Genomic DNA, 17,247 nt, shown 5'->3' with positions numbered 1-17,247 from the left:
TACCGTCCACTCCTATTGCACTCGACTTTCAGTACATTGTGCTGCTTGGGTTGACGTTCGTGCACCAGCGCTCTCGGACAAAGAGCAATGGAACTTAAACGTGACTTACGAGAATCCGCCAGAGCGCGGTCCTATTGTGGACTTCAGCGTCCCTGGAGCATGCTTCATTTTTGTGGACCTGAAAAACTTGCCGATTGACACACCCGTCTCACCATACTCCCTCCAACCTGAGTGGAGCATTTCCATGTCCGCGTCTCCCATAGCGTCAGAATGTCGAACGTTATTTTACCCCCAAACGCACATCGCGACGATCCTCGGACTGACACATCGCGGAGAAAAGTAACAAGAGAAGATTGCAAAAAGAATGCGGAACGAGTGAAAGCGCATTGTACGGATTACGAGTACAAGGCGTCGTCACGTCTCCACCCCAAACGTGCATGTAACCTTGAAACCGATTGTTTTTCAGCGCGCGCGGAGGGCGTACGAGGGAATCTGTCGGCTACAGATATTCGCGCGCGTCTCGGCGCGTTTTCTGAGAAGTAGACCGAACTATGGCCGTCGTGCGGCAGACAAGGTTGCGTATGAGAAGCTCGCATAAATTTTTGGGCATTATCCATCACACTGAATTTACCTGAACATTTTAATTGCGTCTGGGTGAAGGAACGTAGGAACCACAGGAAAGAAGAGCACCGGCACGTTCTAACAGTTATTTGTGGTCGACGAATATAGCAACAGTGGCGTGCATCACTCGCTCCGTACACGTCCCATGTGTTTCGGGTGGTCGCATCACTGGCGTTTCTTCGCCGCGTGTGCAAGGCTGTGGCGCGTGCGCGACGTTTTGACGCCGAGAAAACGTCCAATGCGTTTCGCCCTTAGCCGCACCGCAGATAAGCCGCAGGACGCGTTTTTAGGAACGTTCTGAAAATTTTCTGGCAGATAAGCCGCGGGCAATACGAGACTACTACTTTGCGCGACAAAGGAGACCATAGAGAAGGCCATAAACCCTGTGGTCCATACTCCGGGGTCAGCATTAGTGTTGCGGAATGGGTCGATCCATTCAATTCCAATTCCATTCTGAGGAGTAGTCACGAGTCGAAATTCCATTCCTTTTAATTCTTGGGAGTGAAGACGTGAGACTCATTCATTCCACCCAAGAAAAAGACATTCCCATTACCACTACGGGGCTAACGTGATATACTATAATATAAGTTATTAACTGGTGCAAAAAATATAAAAAATAAAAAATAAAGAAAATCATGTAACGAGATACTAGATATCCCACCAACAGCCAACGCATAGCAAATCGTACACTGCTTTATTTTGATGAATTTTATGTTCTTTTGTTTCCAACATTAACATCTTAAAACAAGAACCAGCGCCGCGACGAGCGCTTACGAGCAAGATTGCCTGCACGTACAGCGTCCGAAGCGGGGGCTTTTTTCTTGCGTTGTAATCCGAAACTATAGACGACTTTCGGTTGAATGGTTGCCACACACTTACTTTGTGTGGCCTCCGCTCAAAACCCAGCGTGCTGGAGGCCAGCAATTTAACACCATTCGCTGGCCGTTTCATTCTGGCCCCAAACAGGTCTAATTCCATTCCAATTCCATTCCCAACAGCTGGTGACTTATCTCCATTCCCATTCCGTTCCGGTGCTCTAACAACAGGGCATCACTCCGGAATCATTCCAATTCCGGAATTTTAATTCCGCAACTCTGGTGAGCATAGTGTGCAACAAAGGAGGTCAGGTCGATAGAGTTCTACCAAGATCGGATTGTGCCCTTGTTGGGCGTTTTTCATGGATTGATGAGTGAGTGGTCTTCCACAAGACGGGAATTACTGTCACCACTTTCGTTAAAGCTGCTTGGGGGAATGCCCCAGGAAGATTAATTTACTCGAATGTAGAGCCGTCCCTGTTACGCACTGTTCGTGCATCGGCAGGGCAGTGCTGTTCCAGAGACACTGTCGGCCCTTTCGTTAAAACCGGCGTAAGGAGAAAATACAAGGAAAAAAAAGTCATCAGATAAGCCGCACTGGTGGATAAGCCGCGGAGCGCCCGCGAGAAAAAAAAATCGCGAGTATGCGCTTACGCTCACTCGGAAAAGGTCCATTATCCCGGTCAGACTGTGGTCTGTGGACTCCTTGGGCTCCTGTGGTGTAGGGCTCTTTGCGGAAGCATAAATCTTCATTAAAAGGAATAAAATAACGAAAAGAAGCAAAAAGGAAAGAGCAAAGAAAGGGTAGAAGGCTTATTTATGGAAAAGCGTTTGGAAGTGCATCAACCCACAACGCCTATGACACGGTGAGAGTGTGCGATTTTTTATCTCAAGGTCGCGGGTTGGGGACCGGCCAGGGAGCGTGATTCCGAAACACTGCCCTGGGCCCCGATCTTGAACTCTCACATAGCAAGCGCTATCGTTATATTTAAAGTTCGCGCTCTCCAAACCCGCTTGGACAGGCTCTCGCAAGAGCTCGTGGTGAATCACTGTGCGAGGTGATGCATCTAACGCGCATTATGGGATAACGACAAGTTGAAGATCGAGCCCATGAAATTGCAGACTCAAAGGTATCGCTGACAAGATATCACATGGAAAAGATATCTGCCTTCTTTCCTCCATGGATATTTGTAACCGCTGAGAACGCAGTAGCGTCTCAGTTGCCATGGCTACGCAGGTTGCCAGACGATCAGCTATGATCCGCTAAGGCTAAGGCTAGACACAGCTCGATCTGTCGTACTGGGGCCCGATCTTCAACTTGTCGTTATGCCTAATGCGCGTTAGATGCATCACCTCGCACGGTGATTCGCCACGAGCTCTTGCGCGAGCCTGTCCAAGCGGCTTTGGAGAGCGCGAACTTTCGATATAACGATAGCGCTTGCTATGTGAGAGTTCAAGATCGGGGCCCATGGCTCGACCAACTCGACTTCCTGTTGTGTGATATGTTATACTGTGAGCATCGACAGTGTGGCAGTGTGTCTATTCCTTTCCTAACGAAGGAGTCTCAAAAAATGTTCTTCGGAAGAATAATCATGCCAGAGACGTTGTGCTGACGTCGTGAAAATGGCGCATCGGGCTGGTTCACAGCTTCTGGCATGGAGCTTCGGAACTCCTATGGTCTCTTTATTTATTACATTTTTGCTGTTACGTCGGCAGAACAACCATTGTTACTGATTGATGTTGCATTTATTTCCTTGTTCCATTTAAATACAAAATATATTGGGTTGTATCTGTAGTAAACTGAATATGTTCGCTAACGTAAGTCCAGCTTGCGATGCCTACAAATAAGCGGCGAGCAATGTGAGACCAGTTAGCGCGTCGTAGACGTAATAATACCTGAGGTATACTTAGGAAGTAAGTGCTGGAGCAATACTGAAACATACGTCAGCGCTTTTCATGACAGTCCAGAGATAAGCGTTATTATTTATTAGTACACCACACCAAACTGGAAATTAAAACTACCCTTTGTGTGACATGAAATATGCATCAACGTGCAAAACACGCATTTACATACCCCATAAATACTCCTCATCAGCAATGGGGTAGAGAATCGACCCCGGCGAAGGAACTCTTCATTCCTCACAATAAAGTTATTTGGTTGTTGTTGTTGTTGATCGGCCCCAAACCAAGACCAAAAGTGGTTTTCATCTACGAAACCATATCGAGAAAAAAAACTTGTATATGCGTGAAAGTACGCGCTCTAGGTGTGACTGTGGAAATTAGCATTAGATCTTCGAGTCGCTGAAATGCATTCGCAAACTCAAAATTTTCTGGCGAAGTGATGTGTGTCGTTCACGCGGATGAAGCAACATCTTATCCCAAAGAATATTTTATAGCACATAACTCGTTCTTTTAGGTTTTATTGTTACAGCAAAAACCGTGGAGCCGAGATTTATATGCAAATGCATGTTATTCTCGAGAAATTCCGAGGAAATTGGGGTGATGAAATATTTAAAGCGTGTACCTCTATTGAAGATGTGAAAAAAAAAAAAAAAAAACGAAATCGGCACACACAAAAAAGGCTTTCTACGATTTTGCTACTTGTATTATCCACAAACGCCTCGATTAAGGTGTTAATGCATGACTTTTAGTTTATTGTACAAATTAGCACCACTAAATATTTTCCGTAGGCTTTCCAGCAGGCCGTATAACCCACTTGCGAAAACCACATCTAGATAGGTCTCATAGTTTTATTTATATTTTCTCATAGAAAACAGGAAAAACAGGAAGAGTACCGATCACAACACATATTGACACAATAAAAAAAAATTAACGAAGAGATTGCTCAAGCGCTTCGATTAAATTAGCCGACAGCAAAATGTCGGGCACGAACCAGTTCAATTTCTCGACCGTTCTCTTGCAGAAACTATATTTGAAAGTATAAGTCATTGCAAAAATTGAAGTCAATAACCATGCGTGTTGCCTATGACGTGTCCGCCTTGTTGAAAGTAGCTTCAAAAGAAAGAAATATATCGCACAGCCGTCAAGAAAATTGGAAGACATACTAGGTGATCTCTTTCTACTTACCCGTGATACAGTTTTATCCTTATTAATTTCCATTATCGACTGGAGACACCATTCATTAAATGCAACAATAGCCCGCTGCGATATAATATAATCAGCCGCTGTCAAAATTTCTTACATGCAATCATCTGCAAACAGTCTAACCAAAATACCAGGTGGAATTATACTAAGTCATTAATATATTATTATATCTGCATGATAGTGAGACATGGGTCGAGTCGGGCAACAATTTTGGTGGCTTATCTATTCAGTCAACAATACAAAAGCTATTCTGCTTTGATATGAAGCATTATCATGAGATAAACTTGACAGCGTTGTATGATTGGTGTAGTAGGGAAGAAGTCCAGAATGAACGTCTTTTTTCTAATCCAGTTGAAGCCAGTTATAATCCAGCATATTCCAGTTCTAATCCAACTCAAGCCAGTTCAAAGCCCTGTAATTGGTCGGGCACAGTGACGTCAGACGTTCGCCCCTTCACGCTGATTCATCCAATGCATACTTGATTGACTACCTTTCATTGTCAGCCTGTCCACTCACTCGCTCATATACGCAACATTGGTCTATTCTATTCATTTCTAAGTCTGCTCATAGTTTCCCAAATTGCCTACCTGTCTACTGGTCCAGGGGTGGTCGCTTTCATTCATCTCTAAACCTAGTGGTTGGCTCAGGACCCTGTTGGCTGTCTCTCATGCATGCTCGATAGACTAATTGGTCAATTCCACCCATTGGTTACTCGCTGATAAGCTTTCAACTGCGTATTGGTTCATCATTCAAGCTGTGTCATAGAGAACAACTCATAGGTCTGGGCAATGTTTACCTGCCCGCACGCTGCTGCCGTCCTCGACCGTGAACGGCAGCAATGTGAGGGAGGTAAACATTGCTTCCAACACCATGTGTCGGAGATTTCCTGCGTACGTCAAAAGATCTCCAGGTGGTCGAAATTACCCGAAGTCCTACCCTGCGGCACGTGCAGCATGTCGCCACACTAGGCAGGTGAACCTTGTGTGTAACATCACGGCACAATTATTTTATTTATATACACTCATTGGTCAATTATAGTCATTTCTACGGGAGGTGTTCAAGTCAAACCGGGACTTTCCATTATTTTATTCATATACACTCATTGGTCAACTCTATTCATTTCTACGGGAGGTGTTCAAGTCAAGCAGGGACTTTCTGTCTCCTGACTGTACAAATGGCTCGGGCTACTTCTTTTTCGCCATTTTCACACGCGACAGGCCTTCGCGTTCACCGCGTGGTGGTACAAAGTTTGTGCAAAACAGAAGACACGTGCTGGACAAGATGGCCGACAACGAGGTGAGCGTGCTCATCGGACAGCAAATTGTCATGAAGTTTCCCGTGAATGAAGGCGTAAAGTCATCTGAAATTCACAAAAGACTTCAGGCTCAGTATGGCCACGATACCCTTAGCCGCAGCAAAGCGTCTGAGTGGTGCAAACGGTTCCGAGACGGCCGTACATCAGTGCAGGACGATCCCGACCGGGGCGGCTCAGAGCCCAGTGTCAGAGTTCCTGAGAACATCCAACTTGTGGAGAGCCTGATCCTCAAGGACCGACGGATAATATGTCTCGAACTGGCTCGGAAGACGGACTTTTCTGTAGGAACGTTGAACACTATCATTCAGGAGCACCTCCAGTTTCGGAAAGTTTATGCCCGTTGAGTCCCGAGGCAGCTCTCCGTGTTTGACCGGCAGATAAGACTGGAAATCTCCCAAGACCTAAGATACCGTGTCGACACTGAAGGACAGCCGTTCCTTGATCGGATCATCACGTGCGATGAAGCGTGGGTGCACCATTTCACTCCTGAGTCTAAACGCGCATCAAAACAGTGGAAGCATCCTGGCTCGCCAGCTCCAAAGAAGTTCCCAAGCACCCCGTCTGTGGGTAAGGTCATGGCCACGGTTTTCTGGGATAAGGCTGGCGTTGTTCATGTTGATTTTCTGCCCGGTGGTGCCACCATCAATAGTGCATATTACTGCCAGGTTCTCAGGGATGTGCATAAGGCGCTGAAGCAAAAGTGGCCGGGCCTCATCACCGAAGGAGTCCTCCTCCTACAAGACAATGCACGCCCGCATACCGCGTATCTCACGACACTCACCTTACAGGAACTTGTCTGGGAATTGCTGCCACATCCCCCTTACAGTCCAAACCTCGCCCCCAGCGATTTCCATCTCTTCGGGCCGCTGAAGACGTTCCATGGGGGCCGCCACTTCAGCCGTGACGACGAGATCAAGAATGCGGTCCGATCATGGCTGCTACGCGCCAGTAAGGATTTCTACGCTGCTGGCATCCAAGCCCTCGTGAAACGCTGGGACAAGTGGATTAGTGCAGCTGGAGATTACGTTGAAAGATAATACTAATTTCTCGCCTGTAAGTTCATTTTACTTTCGCGACAAATGAAAAGTCCCGGTTTGACATGAACACCACTCGTAAGTTCGCTCGTAGGCACCTAAATTGCTTATTAGTCCGCGGTGCTTTCTCATTGGCCCAGGATTACAAGCTAACCTGAGAGGGCTACGTCACTGCGCATGCATGTCGGAACTTGTTCGACACCACATGGCTCTCTGCAATGGCTGGGACACAGAGAAACACAGGAAGTAGACTTGAACGTTTATTAAGAAGACCATGGCGAGGTCTAGGAAGGATTGTACACTTCTTCCGGACACTTTCAGGCACACTAAACGGATCTGCAGACATTCATAGTGTTCTTCGTGTAATTACCTGGGCATTCCTGCGTCTCCCTCTGCGCACGTGGTACAGTGACAAGCCACACGAGAGAACAGCATATGAAAGAAGTGTCAGTTCTCTTCCTCCACATCTTCTGAAGCAGGAAATAATATTATCACTATTCACACCATCAATTTAAACTTCCCATATTCGCAGCTTCCGTAAGGACAGGAGTCAAAGTCAACGAAGAGGTATCGCTTATTGTCGTACGCCATCAGCCTTCTTTTCACATCTCTAATTGTGTACGTGCACATTTCGCCCCCACTATTGACACCTGCTCATGCCATACGCTGCTGTGGATGAATCGCGGTACATATCATGGAGGAGGTGCTTGCGCGCAGTCTTCTTTTTGACACCTTCAGCTCATAAAACTTGGTTTCTCTCCAACTCATTTGATAGAGGACATTTGAGCTTTCAAACATATTACTTCCTCTATAGGTATGCTACCAGTTTCACTTTTGCAGGAGTCGAGCCCACCGCGATTCTTTTCGCTGTACAGTGGATGATTGCGATCGAAGGAAGACAAATCGAAGTGGTCGTCAGCGATCGCGCGTAACCGATCTTCATAGTGCTTGCAGCGCAGGCCGAGGATCAGAGAAGCCGTGTCAAAGTAATAAATAATCACTGGACAAGTGAACTTGCTCAATATGTTTTCGTAGTGTAAGGGATACATGGCTAATTTATTCAATTCTAAAATCGTAAAGCCAGTTTCGAGGGGAAAATCAAGTCGCACTTTTGTTTTGCGCATTTCGTACATGCGCAGCTGGCAGACAAAATTTCGAATCTAGCCCATTGCGCCCGAATTCCGAGGCGACTCACCGTCTCCTCATCGAAGGCCACTCAAATATCCGACATATTAAGTTGATTTAACAGCGTTCTGTCGAGACGGCATTATTTAGCAATTGGTAGAATTTTTTTTCGAACGTCATGCCCGAAGCACCACGTCGAGCAACATTGTCATCGATGTACCGTTGAAAGAATGGCACCTGGCAACATTTTAGAATTCAATGAATATTTTTCACCCTCATAACAAATCTACAGCAGGGTGCGAGCAACGCGTAATGAACCACATATTCGACTTTGTCCTTACACGTAAGCAACAACATTTTAGTGCAAGTGGGCTTATAAGTAGTTCTTCGAAACGGTCCGTCGTCTGCAAGTTCGTTACGTCCCAAACCTGCTGTCCCTCTCTCTGCTGAGCTTTCCCATGACATGCAGACCAAACTGGAATGGTCTGCCTTTTTTCAGACGTTGCATTCCTTCACTTGTGCCGGGCACTGTGTCCTCGAGCGAAACTGATTGGATTCATACCACTTGCGGGGATCCGAATTTGTTATCTCGCTGCAGTTGCTCATATTGCCTTGATTAGTTGACATCAGCCGTATTACTTGAGCTCGCCTTTCCTTCAGTGTCGCTGGTTTTGCATGCAATACAGCACCGAAGGTAGTGTCACCGGTGAAAGTTCACACGTTGGTTCATTTTCGCTGAGAAAGCTCAGTCGTCCTTCCACATCTTTAGCTTTTAACTGACCCTGCTGTGCAGCTTCTCCAATGTAAGTTCCGAGTCAAGTTGCAAGCGTTCCTTAAAACGCCCGTCTCGCAGACCCGGCATGAGACACTAAGTCACTGTCTGTGTATCCTTGAGTAAGACGAAATCACAGGCCTCAGCCAGCTGGTGGAGTTGCCTCACGAATCCTTCGACTGCTTTGTGTTCCAACTGACAGCTTAGGCTGAACCCGACGTTCTCGTATACCACGTTCCTCGTTGAAAGTAAGTACTTGTCGAAGACAGTCGTCAGCTTGTGGCAGTCGTTCGATATTTTGTCAAACGCATCGACATAAGAACGTCCTCGGCCTCGCTTCCCATAGCATACACAAGCGCATTAATCGTGCACGATCACGACTTTCCATGTATGGTGTTGGTGCCGATGGCGATATATACTTTCACGTTGTCCCTCTGTAGCATTTGCGCGCCAGTCATACCAGTAGGAGGTGTAGGAAGTACTCCTCGCCAAGTAGAAAACAATCCCTTCGTAACCAAGACCGGACTTGCTAGAGGTATCCAAAATGGAATACGTTCTACGATGGGCATCGCAGTCCGCAGGTGGTGGCTTGGTCTGGGAGAGTATCTTGGATGGTGGCAGCCATTATACTTGGAGGCATTGAGACTCGTGTCCCTAAGCTCATCCTTTCTTACATTCATTCTTACATATAATGTTACCGATCCCAATGTGACTCATAGGTAAAGTTCACAGTTTTCGGATTTATCTGGAGACACCTGAAGAACATACACCGGTAAAGTTTAAAATTATTCTGATTTATCCAAATAAACTCTGCTCTTGGGCGTTCGAATAACCCAGAGGTAACCAAGAAAACCCAATACCCTGATGACTCTTTGAAGGGGTTCGCTTACCTTATGTATCGTGACTGCCACGAGTTAGCAGTTCCAGAGACAGGGAGGACCACTCTCTGGTCCCGAATGCGTTGTGCACCAATCTTACACATAACGATGCCTGAATCATTCAAGTAATACTAGTGAACTCGATCTTACTTTCTGCATTCCCTCCACAATTCCCTCCACAATCCTGAGGTAGTCGCACATCGATATTGGAATCACTCAATAGGGCATATATATTCAGTGACAGTAACCGACATGAGGGCCTTTTTAGGTCATTTCAGCCATTTCCTGGTATCGAAACTCTGTTGAACTTCTGCCACACAGATGTAAGTTTGAGCTTTCGGCGGCCGTTAAACAACCCTCAGGTGTGAAAAATTAATCCATAGATCGACCACTGTGGCGTCACTCGTGATCATAGTAGTCTCTCGACGAAAAGCCATGAGTTATCGTGTCATAACAGCTTCTTATTCTTTTTCTGTATACAACGTTTCTCTGTTGTAGTTTTTTCTCCGAATTTCGGATGCGAACTCGGTTGCAAAAGCAATAAACGACGGAGAAACCCTGCCAATATGAAAAAAAAAAAAAAAAAAAAGAAAGAAGGAAAAGAACGAAATAATGCCCAGAAAACCAGGAGTCCCGCTTATGGCGTGGCAAAATATCGATGTGTGTGCAAGTTTCCGCTTTGCTTGCATCAGAAATCGTTATCCGAAGCTGGAGCCACCACTCATTCCCTCTTCCCCGTGGTACGCTGTCTAAGTACAATGCTTTGGCCCCATTAGGATATTGCAAGATTTCAGCGCCTTCTACTCTTAGTGCCTTATTTCAATGTTGTGTTGTTAGAAGGTGCAAAGAAATGTTCAACGAAAGTGAAAAATCTATGAGCAGTGTTCTGCATATTTCTTCGACTTCTACAACCAGTAATATAATCCCTATTTAATTTGCAGAACAAAGCATGGACCGAATTGACGAAGTTTATGTGCGGGATGTTCAGGACACATGGGCTCGTGTAGTGTGGAACACTGAGCAATATGGACTATACACACCGGATGGCTTTCTTCTGACTCTAAGACCTGATTCTGAGACTCTGATTCTAAGACCAGGCGGTGATTTTCTGACCGAGAAGCTGGAAGGTCCACTACTGCAAGATTACATCGTCAAGGACTTACTGTCATCGACAAACTACACTATCATTTTGAGACCTTACAAAAATATATACACCGGGCATTACAAGGTTGGAAAGGCGAAAGCCGTCAGTCTGCACACTGCCTACAAACGTAAGTGAACAATACACTTCACTTGGCTGTTTAATATCGTATGGACGCGGAAGAGTGCAATATGTAGACGCTCAATCATGTTTCGAATATGTTTGGTTTAAAACTGACAATCGTTTCAATCTACATTCAAATCATGCTAAACGGATCATGAAGAGATCACAAGAAAAAAGAAAAGAAGGGAACTCAGCTTTCGAGTTTTTGTCGCATTTTTTGTCATGGTGCATGTTTTGTCACGTTGTCATGTGTGCGTCCGTTTGTCATGTCACATTGAGCATTGGCGCCAGTTTACGCGAAAAAAAAAAAAAGACGTGTTAAAGGGACTATAACATCCCTCCCGGTGGATTCCGAAACTACGTGTATAGTGCCATTTTACTCCGCGTTCATCACTGATAATAACATCTAAAATCCGACACGAATTGGTGGCGTTGTTCCTGTGCAGTTTGATGTGACAAATCGTAAAAGCAGACGACGCATATTGAGGGTATTCCGGGATTCCTTCTCTGGAGACATCAACCGCACAAGACCAATCAGTGCGCGCTCTGGCGCGGGCGGGACAAATCAGGGAGCGATTAGAGGGACCTTGGTAGCCTTGGCGACCGACTGACCGACAGGCGAGCGGGTGAGACAGAATACGATGGTTTATTCACATGACCTCATCCGCAGGACACCGCCACTGTCGCTAGCAGGCAGATGTGCTGACATCGGCCGCTATATTGTAGGTCCCATCCGAGCCGTTGCCCATAACGCACTCACCTATTTGGTGTTTGAATGTTGTTGTACTGTGTGACTTGTAGCATATCGAAGCAGATGCCATGTTTTTTCACGTTAATAGTCATCCAGAAAGCATACGGCAGCGAATGAAGGCGGGAACATAACTTCGAGGGACGTACAGTATCGCGGCGAAGTGACGTCGGTGAATAAACCCTTTAGGGGAAGGCGTCTGTTCTGTGATCGGCTTGCGGAATGCTGTTTGTGGTTAGCGTCGGCCGTGCTCGTACAACCACGAGCGTAACACCGGTTAACGCAAAATACACTACGGTTTGTGTGGTATAGTGCTCGTAGTGGACAGGAGGACGTCAACGGTCGTTCAAGATTTTGCGAGATATGAGAGACAAGATAAGTAGTGGTTACGACAGGGGTATCACCCTGAATTACCGGTTTGGGTTGACTGTCCCAGCACGTAGCTCATGTCGCGATGGTTGGCCAACCCACCGGGTTGTTCGCAGAATCTCGCCGGAAATACAGCAGTCAACCAAGCCAGCTACCTTGGCTTAAGTCACTTAAGCCATTGAAATTATTGATTACCGGTCAGGAGACGCGAATACACGATAAGCAGCAAACGACGCTTCAAGGTAGTTGGATTGGAATGGTGCGATTCCGACCCCGAGATCTATATGGGAAAGGTGCGCTATCCTGTCTTCACTGACCACCGCCGTGCTACCATGTCGCCGTTAGAGTGAAGTGTCTGTGGAACAAAGGCAGAGCACGAGCGAGAGCAAATGTAAACAGAGAGTTCGACCCATTGGCGATTCTTAAATACGGTACCAGTATGGTTGTTTTTACCTCTTATTTCGAACGCAGAAAGAAAACCAGCTTGGTATATATTCTTTTCATTCTGACCAGCATGAGGATGGCTGGCCCCTTACTTTGTAAGGGGGTTATATAAGTTCACAAACGCATGTTGGGAGATATCCTGCAGAATGGCACGCACCGACGCATGCTTAGTTAAGCTAAGATAGTTTGCTTTTGTAATGCACTGCATAAAAAGGTGAGAAGAAGAAGAAGAAAAAGAAAACGAAGAAGAGAAAAATTGAAAGGGCGAAAGTCGCACAGCCGACGACATATCCATCGGATGGCCCGCGTACTGGCATTTATACAGGGTGTTTCACCTAAAGTGGTAAAAAGTTATAACTGGCGACGTTCTCGCCGGATGATTGTGAGACTTTCGGAAATTATCTTCTGGAATTTTTTGCCGCCATTTAGGGAGGCTTTGAACAATATTAGTTTACTTTTAAACGAACTTTGAAAATTTCCATGCCAATCTCACTTTTTTTATATGAATATGAAGTTCTTTCACGGATAACCGCATACCCAACATGAACTATGCAGAGTGTAGCGACAGAAATACTCGCAAAAAATTGTAGAAGTGCTACTTTAGCCCTGCCTGCTTTATTGTCGCAAAAAAGCGCGCGTGAAATGTGCAGCTAGAGGAGGAAGTCTCCCCGCCATTGTTTTGCTTTCTTTGTGATAAGGCGATCGTCACCAGCATCAAGACCAAAGCGGGGGAAAGAAAGATAAAACAAGCGTCGGGAAAACTTTCTGCTCTCCCGGCCACCTTCCGCGCACGCTTTTCGGCGACAATCAATTAGGCGGGGCTAAAACAACACTTTTACTATTTTTTCTCGACTATTTCTGCTGCTATACCGTGCATAGTTTTTGTTCGGTCTGCGGTTATTCGTGCGTATATTTCTGTAAAAAAAGTGAGGTTCGCTTGGCAATTTTCAAAGTTGGACTGAAAAAATCCCTGAATTAAAAATTGTCCAGTATTGAAAAATCCTGTATGAGACTCATTTGGTTCCTATATCAGTTTGTATGGTTCCCGTACAGAGTCGTATGGGTCCGATATTACTACATACGCGCCACGTATAAAGTCATATGCAGGCAATATGACATTCTTATGGGTACCGTACGGAGTCATATGGAGTCAACATGATACTTATGTGGGCCTTGTATGAAGTGATATGGGACCGTATACCACATACCTTTCACCCATACGAAGTGCTCTGGCAGCAATATGGGTTCCATACGACTTTGTATGTGAGAGCAATAGTACACATATGGGGCCGTATGGAAGCACATTAGGATAGCATGGGTGACATAGGAATCACATATGAGACGTAACTCGAAACGTTGATTCAGAACATAGTTGTGATTACAATTATGCTAAACTCATTTTTGAAATGGGCCACTTAATTGCGTCACGCACTTACCTTATAGAAATGGATTGTGCAAACCAAATTTGTGTCACTGCCCTGGAGGAATGTGCAGATAAGTAACCTCACTGCTAGGTTGCTGTGCTAGGGACTGAAGAGTAACTGGTGAACGGAAACGATGCAGAAATAAGATACACGCTCCGAACGATATGTGAGGTGACACTCATGAATATGTTAGGTCAGCCTTGGATAATGTCGCTTTTTGCAGAGAATAGAATTAGTTATACCCCAACATGCATTTATCCTGCTTTCTAACCTGTTCCCATACTGAAAGTACCGATTCAGGTATTTATGGGTGATTCCATCTCAACTCAGGCAGGGTGGTCCGGACACCATCACCGATTTAGTTTTAAAAATATATGTTGTACTGCAACCCGCATACACACAGAAGCAACAAATATTTTGGCTCTATGTGCTGTGGTCCGCCCGAAAAAGATTCCCAAAGAAATTGACTTGGCGACGGAGCTTTCTGACGGAACGACTTTGACATTTTATGCCTCTCCATCGGACGCTCCCAAACTATCGATTTTCTTTTTTTGCACAGTATGTCAGATACAACGACCTTCAGCGTGCGCAAACAGCACCGGTCAATTCTATTTTGATCTTTAATTAAAAATCGCCAAAGTTGCAACAAAATTCACATTTTGCTCATATTTGTCTTTACGCTGTACTCCTGCTATACCGGGTGTTTCAGTTAAATTTCCGGGCTAAATAATTCGCGAACGGGTGCACCAATCCACGAGCTTTCTTTTTTACAAGTATCTGTCCGATACCACCTACAAGCTGCACACCGTGTGAATTAGTGGGAGGCGCTCATTATTAAAATAGAAATGCAAATGAGTTAAGTAAAAAAGCGTAACTTCTAAAGCAGGGCGCTGTCGGCATTAAAATGGGTACTACCCCTTTTGGGACCTTCAGTGGACACCTTTTAGAGAAAAATCTGCCACCGAAGCGGGTCATTTGTTGCAGTAATTAATTGGTTTCGGTTTACGTATTTTTGTCGGGGCTTGTCGCTGCGAAGCACAAAAGGACGCTCTTTCACTCCCTTATCCATCAATGAATTACGTCCTTACACCAATGAATTACACCAATAAAATACGCCCTTTTGCGAAAAAAATACGTAAACCGAAACCAATTAATTACTGCAACAAATGACCCGCTTCGGTGGCAGATTTTTCTCTAAAAGGTGTCCACTGAAGGTCCCAAAAGGGGTAGTACCCATTTTAATGCCGACAGCGCCTGCTTTAGAAGTTACGCTTTTTTACTTAACTCATTTGCATTTCTATTTTAATAATGAGCGCCTCCCACTAATTCACAGGGTGTGCAGCTTGTAGGTGGTATCGGACAGATACTTGTAAAAAAGAAAGCTCGTGGATTGGTGCACCCGTTCGTGAATTATTTAGCCCGGGGATTTAACTGAAACACCCGGTATACGCCACCGATATATATGAGGTACCGCTGTGTAGGTCGAAGCATGCTCTTTAAATTGATTTCAAATTTACATGCCTGTACCTTGCCCACGTTTGTCAAGGCGGTGTAGAGTACAGCTTTGTTTTCAAAAATGTTTTTTTTTTTACTCTCGTTTCTCAAAAACCCCACCTCCGATTTCCTTCATGTTTTGTAGTTATATAGCCCAGGCTATAGCCTACATGTGTTCGCAAAACGGAAGGATCCCTCTCAGCACAACTCGGGATAGCCCGCAACAAACGTTGAGTGCGGAGCACACGGTGTACACCGCGACCGGGAGAACAACGCAGGAGAGTTAACAGGATTATGGGCGTCTGCTATTTCCGACGTCTCCGTCTTTGAATGACAGAGCTCAGGATGCAGACCTACCGCAAATCCTATCTAAGCAATATATTTTGAGTCTTTCTGACTCGTTTTTCCCACAGTCGGATCTCAATGCCGTTCACGTGATGTTCAGCGACGTTCTGAGTCGGTGGCTTGTGTTTTCGATATGAACGCCAAGTACAGTATGGATCGCGTGTAACTGTGCTGACTGTGCGGTGCTATGGTATCCACCTTGGCTGTACGCCGAAATAAATCTTTTAAAATAAAACATCAAAGAATCCACGCTTAAAATTCCCCCCTTCGAAATCCATTTTCTGAAATAAATCGTTTAAAAATGCACGTTCTCAAAATAAACGCCGTTAAAATAAATCATGGTTAGGCTTAGGAAGGTAACGCTCCGTATCATAGTCGTGATAGCAGTATGGCCGACACGATGTTCTTTTCGGCGAAACATGCTATTATGATGTTTCTTACTCATGTTTGTATTGTTATCAATTACATAACAACTTAGGATTTCGAAATATCCAGCAAGTGATGACGACGATGCGCGTATGAATACAGGACACGCACACTTGATCATACCTGGGTAGTAATAGCATTACTGTAATAAAATTACAGAAATGAATTACTTTTTCTGGTAATTTGTAATATAATGCATTACATTTGATATTAGGTAATTTGTAATGCAACTTAATTGCATTTGGGCTGTAATTTTAATGACATTACTCATTACTTTTTACAAAAGAATCGAGTGTGTGTTCTGTGTTGGCACTTGCCAGAAAGAGAGTTGGGGGACTGGCGAGTGAAAAGAATTCCAACGGCACTATGAACGGTGACGCACTCAATCGGCACGTGGAACGTCAATTCCCTTCGACGAGCCAGTTGCCTTAGGCAGGGCACCCACAAACAAACGTTGTTAGGTCAACGGTTTGTAGCCCTGGAGAACCATTGTTTGCGGGCCCCATCCTTCTGACAATCTTCCTGTTGTCGTGGTACATTGTGTCTCCTTGGTCTCTACATTGTGGAACGACACGTCATACGTGGGCACACTAGCATGGCATGTAGAAGAGACAAATTGAAGAGTACAAGCTAACTGTTGATACATTGTAAGCATACATTTTTTGCCTCGAGTTCCGGGGAAGGCAAGTTTCGTCAACTTGTGTGTCCCTTGTGCCTTCCACAAACTCGAGAACATGTATGCCAATAATGGTAAAGTAATGGCATTGTAACGTCATTACTTTTTCGTAGTAATTGTAATGTAATTTAATTACATTTTAGAAGTAATTTACCCAGGTATGCTCATGATCCTTGAGCCAGCTGAGCGGTGTGGACGGATTGCGCGGCGACGGTCATTCGCACTGGTAAAAGAAAGGCCAAGAAAGCGCGCACGCACACGAAAAAGAGAAACGCAAAATGAGAAAACATACCAAAGAATGGCCAAACTCTCCTGATAGTCGGCTCTATATTAGACTATATTACACCGATGTCGCGCGTTACTTGCACTGCTAAAACAGAACTTCACCGAAT

General features: G+C 45.2%; 1 protein-coding gene across 2 annotated transcripts in view; it reads left to right on the top strand.

Annotated features, from left to right (window-relative positions):
• The window catches only part of LOC135385531 (uncharacterized), a 126,223-nt gene that overhangs the window by 22,421 nt on the left and 86,555 nt on the right, over positions 1–17,247 (top strand). For both annotated transcript variants that reach the window (XM_064614892.1, XM_064614893.1), the window contains exon 3: positions 10,607–10,936. In XM_064614892.1, coding sequence (XP_064470962.1) covers positions 10,607–10,936 — 330 coding nt within the window. The remainder of the gene's footprint in view (positions 1–10,606; positions 10,937–17,247) is intronic.

This window comes from Ornithodoros turicata, chromosome 2, assembly GCF_037126465.1.
Source record: "Ornithodoros turicata isolate Travis chromosome 2, ASM3712646v1, whole genome shotgun sequence".
Classification (NCBI taxonomy): Eukaryota; Metazoa; Arthropoda; class Arachnida; order Ixodida; family Argasidae; genus Ornithodoros; species Ornithodoros turicata.
The sequence above is the reverse complement of the archived record's forward strand: the minus strand, read 5'-3'. Positions and strand labels throughout refer to the sequence as shown.